The sequence below is a fragment of the Poecilia latipinna genome, unplaced genomic scaffold, assembly GCF_001443285.1.
Source record: "Poecilia latipinna isolate Pla-1442-1.1 unplaced genomic scaffold, P_latipinna-1.0 Scaffold114, whole genome shotgun sequence".
In the NCBI taxonomy this organism is placed as follows: domain Eukaryota; kingdom Metazoa; phylum Chordata; class Actinopteri; order Cyprinodontiformes; family Poeciliidae; genus Poecilia; species Poecilia latipinna.
The window spans coordinates 615,317-622,370 of NW_015112730.1; the positions used below are offsets into that span (position 1 = coordinate 615,317).

Consider the following 7,054-nt stretch of genomic DNA (forward strand, 5'->3'; position numbering starts at 1 on the left):
TAATGTATTTTTAACAAGTATAGTAAAACACTGTTTAACTTGGTTGGGATTCGTCCTATTTCGGTTTAGCTTTATTTGTTTTTGTGTCGCTACAATCAGAATGTAAATCTAAGCAGATTTTAAGGGACCAAATAACTGCACTGGGTGGAGAAAAAGGTCTGTTTTTGCCAAAATTCACACAGAATCTATCCCTCAAACTCATAAAATATGGACAAAATATGAGAGTCCTGCACTTTTCTGCTGGATGTCAATTGAGTCGTGTGTCATCAGATGGATGGAAATTTGAAGAATACTGGAGAAATGAAAACCAAAGGGTGAAAGAAAGGAATAAGTAAAACAATATTTACTGTAGGGAAATATAACAGACAAGTGTGTGATCATCGGACAGAAGAGATTGTAACGTTATCACACTGCCAGCAATATGTAATTGAAGCGTCATTCAACTCCACACCAGGTGGTGGCAGTAAGGAGTAGAAATACTCTGTTTACTGACGAATCCGAAAAGAAGAAGGTCCCATCATGTCTGCCTTACCCCTTGTTTACTTCAAATGTCAGACTCAGCTGATCCGTTCAGGTACATCTATTGGATGAGATGGCCACGCTTCTTCTCGTTACATTGTATGAATACTCTCCACTCTTCTACATCGCTGTGGTTTCTCTGTGTTTTCTCGTGACCGCTGCCATCGTGCTGGGTTGGTAAGCAGTGTTCGCTTAACTTCCGTCTTTATAAACGATATCCTTGTTAGGTTTTCGCCTTTTACTTTCGTATGTCCAACAGAAGCATGTTTGTGTTTTGCTAATGCAAAGACGGCTTGTGATGCAGACGTCTTTTAGATTCTACCGCGCAAAGGAGTAACCGCCCTCATCAAGACCAAAGAGCATGAAGTTTCTGACGAATAACTAAAAATAAACATTTTTATTACACGAAATGTGTTTTTTGTTTTTGTGGTATTGTGAAGAGGAAAGTTGGTGTTTGCTCAGCACACACCAACCATCATAAGCTTATATTGACACATTCTGTCTATTTTCCTATCCCTGGGGTCTGCTACCTTTACTGTCAAAATAACTTTTCAAAAAGGATGTGACTTTTAACGAATCTCAACTGAATAGTAGTGATCTCTTTTTATATGTACTAATTTATCTAATCATTGTGATTCTGTGTTATTGTTGTTGCCTATCGTATGCCCACCAAACCAGGAGTTTGATATGCAGTTTGTTAAAAGTACATATTTTAAGGTCAGAAATTGTTTGATGTTTTGGAATGCTTTTCTTCCAACTAATGTTAGAAGAAAAATCTATCATAAAAACATTAGGAGTGAGATTTAAACTCTAGCAATTTGTTTATTCTGTATACCAGGTTTGGCTTTGATGTCCCAGTGTTTCTTCTGAGTCATGAGGATTCAGAGTCCACAGTGTCGACTCCTGAGAAACTAATGGTTCAGGAGACCAATCCGTTTTCTCTTGCACTGGGATCCGGGCCAGCATGTGTCAGTGGTGAGTGATAAAATGTAATCAGGTAAGATAATGGAAGTGTGACCTTGTATCATATCCTTCAGCTCCTGAAGGTCTTCCTCCATGGTTCCACAGCGTAGAGTTCCTCTCGCGTTCCACCACAGAGCAATCAGACTTGGTGTCCATCGTAGAACCTGCTTCTGTTTCTGTTGGACTGGAAATAACCCAGTGGTGCTGAATCTTGGGGTGGAGGGGACCTCCCACCCTCTTCTGTTAACTGAAGGAAATCTTGAGATTCAGGGGATGATTCAACTGAAGATGATGGTGACTGTGTTTTGCGTTGCCTGTCAACGCTTACTGTGTGCGAGCTCCTCAATCAGGTCATGCTGGTTAACTGGTGGACATTGAGACTCATCCCTAATTGGCACCTGTGGAGTACTTTCAAGCTGATGTGGGTCCTTGTGACCTCTGGCTGACATCAGTTTACTAGTGGGTTCAAGTGGGTCTGACATCCCATCCTCACAAAGTCCAGATCGTGAAGTAGCATGCTGCGGGGCTGGTACAGGAGAGCTAGAGATCAGTTCTGTCAGGCGTTACACATCTAGCCGCAGTTGATCATGCTTCCCTTTCATATTATGAATGTATTGGAAAATCTCAGGATGAGTAGATGGTCTGACCCTGTTCTTGAGGGAGGTGGTTCTTAGCGTGGTAGTCCACCTCATAGTCCTGGAGGTACGACAGCAGCTGGCTGCGTCGGTGAGGACGATCAGACTCTCCATGTGGATCCCTCCTTTCCATTCCGACAATATATTGCTGAAGCAGTCTCTCAGATCCAGCTCGAAGGACCAAATGTCGGGAAGACTTCTGGATCTGAGCTGCCAGCAATCGCTTCAGAGTGTCCTATCAGAACACTTATAAGATTTGTGTGGATGCGGAACAGTTCAGGAGGAGTCCAGTTCAATTTTTACTCTTTATATAGAGGCGTGTGTGCCTGGCGTGTGTGCCAGCACGCAAAGAGACTGGTAATTCTCCATGAGGAAGTGTTTTGGATGAGAGGTGAGATGTTTTCAAGAAGCAGGACCAGGTCCTGCTCTTACATCAGTGCTTTCTACATCAGCACTAAGGGTTGTCCTGCCCTGATGACTGAGAAGCTACACCAGGGAGAAGCTCCAGTAAACTATAAATCAACAGTTCTGTGTTCTTCCTTCAGATGTTCCTCATATTTGTACAGTGTGTCCAGGGATCCATTTCCCCTAACCATCGCATGCACTCCTTTGTAGATGGTGTATTACTGAAGCCTTGCTGCTTGGAGCCTTGTGTACTGAGCTGTTTCTGGGGCTGTGAAGTCGGCGCTCTGCAGGAGGTGCTGCGAACCCATCAACAAAACCTGAGGCTTACAAGTCCTCAACACTTCCTTGAAGCACTGCACCATCGCTTCCACTACCATCAAACTTTCTAGTATCCTTTTTTATTGCAAGCTTGCAAGCAAAGAACCTAATCTGAGAAAGTTTTTATTATGGAACCCAGTATTGAGTAATTTGTCGTAGACGGTGGGGGAACTATGGCATGGATTGAATGGCAGCCTCATTTCTGCAACATAGCTTATCCCCGTCAGAGTAAATGTGTGTATGGATGGGTTGAATGATAGATTGTGTAAAGTGTTTAAATTGATTATGCTTCACGGTGGATGTCTTAGATTCAATTTAGTCCGTTTCTATCACTATTTTATAAAAATTGTCAGCAATTTTTTGTTCATCTCAGTAACAAGTCAGTCTGAGTGCAAAGTGACCTCCAGGGAATGTGGAACAGTCAGACTTGTGTTGTGTAATATGGTTTGATTCCAAGCTTTATTTGTAAAAGTAATAATGTGCAGTTACATTCTGGAAAGTCAGTGAAGAGTAACTTAATTATACTTTATTCTGTGTGTTAGATGCCAATTATTTTATCACATTGACTGAGATAATAAGACAGATACCCCTTTGACTTCATCCTGCCAGTATCCACAGCGAGGACGAAAAGGAATGTCACACCTGCATCCCTGCTGACCAGAGGATTACAGATTTTGGGCCATTGCCAAGGAAACACTATCCTCTCGTGGCTGTCCTGACTCTGGCAGAAACTGAGGCCAGAAATCTATACAATATTGTTAGTTCTTCTCATTACTATTTAAAATGGAATATGCAACACTGTAAAAGAGCCTCAGTAAAGATTGGCATGTGCATAATTACCACTTGTGATTTCCTCTGACAACAAATTGCTCTGTTCTCTTCCAGGTGGCAAATGTCATCGTTATTCATGTTCCTGATGGGAAATACAATCTTTCTGCACGAATTCTCTTCCAGTATCTTCTTACCTCACAAGGATACATGCATGAATTAAAAGTATGTCAAATTTGTCTTTACGGATATTTTCCTGATTATCTTGACATTGAAACAAGTTAAATAAGAAACAGATGTGGACAAAATTACTGGTACCCCACAGTGGTCACTGAATTAATTGATAAAAGTAATCATAAATATACTTTATGACTATTGTAACCATTCATTCATTCATTCATTCATTCATTCATTCATTCAATAGCCAATGAAAATCAGACATGGCTTTTAAAATGTGGTTCAACAGAATCACTATAAAAACAAACTAATGAAAACAGGCCTGAACAAATGATGGTACCTATAACTTAATATTTTGTTGCAAAACCTTTAGAGATCACTGCAGTCAGACAGTTGTTGCCCATGAGAATTCAGCACCTGTCCACAGGTTTGCTGGTCCTTCTACAGATGTTTAGGATTATTCTGTTGGAAGACCCATGACCTGCAACTGAGACCAAGCTTCCTGACTCCAGGCAGCATGTTTCTCTCCAGACTGACTTTGTCTTGATATTTGATCTTACTTCAAGGCCCCCTGTGCCACATGCAGGACAGCAGCCCCAGAGCATAACCGAACCTCCTCTATGTTCCAGCGTTGCTTTCTTGGTGTGCTTCATTTTTACGTCTGAAAAAGGCTCTAGTTTTTCTCCTTTGTGGCTGCTCAATATCTATTGTGAAATTCCAGACTCACTTTTTTATGATTTGTTTTCAACAGTGGTATCCACTTTGACTCAGTGACTGGTTTCAATCTGACGCTGGTGTTCCTTGACTTTAGAGGTCACCTTTAATTTCTTTAGTGGTTTTTCTGGGCTCTTTGGTTACTATTTATATTATCCTTCTCTTCAGTTTGTCATTGATGTTTCTGCCAAACTCAGAAACATTGGCTTCAGTCCTTAAACATTTGAATAATATTTAGAACTGTAGTTGCAATATGCAGTAAATCAGTTAAATTAAAATGAGCTTGATAATTTCCATTAGCATGAATGTTTATTTTCTTGTCTCTCTCTCGCTTTATACCAAATGGATATTTGTTATTTTTGGTTGTTTCATTTATTTTTGAATATTTAAAATGTCTTACAGAAATCTGTTAAATGTTCTATAGATATTGGTTATTGTATTTGGATTATTATGCAGTTTCCTTTACGTAAATAGTCTCAAAACAACAGTATGATTTTTTATCATAACTTCTGGGACAATTTATCATTCAGCAAAACTTGTTACCATGACAGGCCTGCACAACACCGTCATTCTGCTTAGAGATGACCTTTAACATGCTTGAAGCTCAAAGACAACTATCATGCTAACCACAGGACACAGTCTCTGCTGAGCCATTTTAAAAATATGATTTGATTTTCGCTGGTTAATTTTTAGTGTTACAGTTTGTAGATATTTCAGTAACTATTGTTGGATTTTTGGTCATTAAAGGGGTACCAACAATTTTGTCCACACGTGTAATGCATAGAGTTTTATTTTACTAGATAATTTAACGAAATGCATAATGTGTGGTAGTGTTGTCCCTTTGCCATGAATAGAACAGAAGATGCGTTACTTACGTTTCTGGCCCCATATTGAACAATAAAGCATCACACTCACAGCAGCAGAGAACCTATAAAACAATAACCAACATGGCAGATTGTATGGAAACAATACAGAGAACATGTTTAGCTCCCCACTCATTATCCTCAGACAACAGCTTCTACCTGTCAGTATAAGCAAGTTAATAGGACAAGAACCTCAGTTTGAATATGCATGATTCCATTTACCTTTAACTTGCTGCTGGTAAAGCTGGACATCCTTAATGTAGCTCATTAAAAAGTATTCCAATGATATTCTTATATCCATATATCCTTTAGTCAGTCATGCAATCATGTTTCATTTTAACTGCCTCTTCATTGTGTGCTTCTATTTGTCTGTCAGTTTGATGTTGATACAACTAAATTTTACTACTGTGGGAAAGGAAAATAATCAGTTAAAATGTATTAAAATGAATGGTTTCAAAACAAACATGGTCCATGCCAATGTATTTATCAGCAGCCCTGTGGAATTTCTTTCTGTTATGTTAAATATTTTCTGTAGAAAACAGCAGCAGCAGGGAAGGATGAACTGATTTGTTTTGTTGCTTTATTTACTAGTTTTTATTGAGAAGAAAAGAAAAAGTAATTGTATAAATTACAACACAATGCATCAGAATAAATGGTGCCTGCATGGTTCAGCTATGTCAGCTGCTCCGTGCCTGTCTGGGCTCTAACAGGGTTCTCTCTGTGATTGCAGCCGCTCTTTATGTCGGCTGAAGGTTCTGGGGAGCCGGCTGGAGAACAGATGGAGAGAAGTCCTGACCGAGGGGAGAGCAACTGGTCAGAGGAGATGGGTAGAAACTGTGTGGTATGTCAGAATGCAGCAGTCAGCAGGGTGCTGCTGCCATGCCGACACGCCTGCGTCTGTGACAGTTGCATGTTGCACTTTCAACATTGTCCAATTTGCAGAGCCTTTGTCCTGGAGTCGTTTTCACTTAGACCAACATTACAAATATAATAATTTGTGTCATATAGATGGTGCATTACAAACAAGATTGCTTATCTTCACCTTTATATGGCGTTAAAGATCCTGTACTTACAAACACACTGTGATCTTTCAACTTAGCCTTTATTTCCACTTGTATTAACACCTTCTAATAATCTGGTTTCATAGAATTGATGTCAAATATTATCCAAGTTTTTTTTTTGTTTGTTGGTTTGTTTGTTTTTGTGACTTTCAGAAAATGAAACTCGTGTATTATTTAATTTTATTACAGATATGTAGAATGAAATATCTTAAACCCTGTGTAAATTAATGCTCATCACTGAATTATTTGATTCAGGCTTGTTAAATTAGAGACAACTACAAAAATGCAGGACCTTGGTCTAAATACACTGAAAAGAAACTATTAAAAATAAACTACAGCCAAAGGATCTGTAATACAGGCAGATGTCAAGAAGAGCGGTCCTCTGATAAACTGGTTTACAGACAACCTAACAGTCAAACACAAGATATTAAGAGGATATAATAATAGAGGAAAAAGGACAATTCCCAAATAATTGGTCCTTTAACTCAGTAAAATGGAAGTGATCTCCAAAAGCTCCACTGGCTGGCAATTTATTTAACAAGAAAGTGAGTGAGCATCTAGTTTCAGAACACCAAGCATCATATCAGAATCCATGGGCCACATGCAGCCAGAGCAAACAAAAGGAGAAGTG

At 39.4% G+C, this 7,054-nt stretch overlaps 1 protein-coding gene across 1 annotated transcript; it reads left to right on the forward strand.

Annotated features, from left to right (window-relative positions):
• The first annotated feature begins 473 nt into the window (after positions 1–473).
• On the forward strand, positions 474–6,436 carry cgrrf1 (cell growth regulator with ring finger domain 1). The gene is made up of 7 exons (XM_015028124.1): positions 474–696; positions 1,358–1,494; positions 2,733–2,910; positions 3,450–3,597; positions 3,726–3,833; positions 6,093–6,373; positions 6,423–6,436. Exons 1-6 carry the CDS (start codon positions 593–595, stop codon positions 6,351–6,353), a joined length of 936 nt encoding a protein of 311 aa, XP_014883610.1. The 5' UTR covers positions 474–592; the 3' UTR covers positions 6,354–6,373; positions 6,423–6,436.
• The last annotated feature ends 618 nt before the right edge of the window (positions 6,437–7,054 follow it).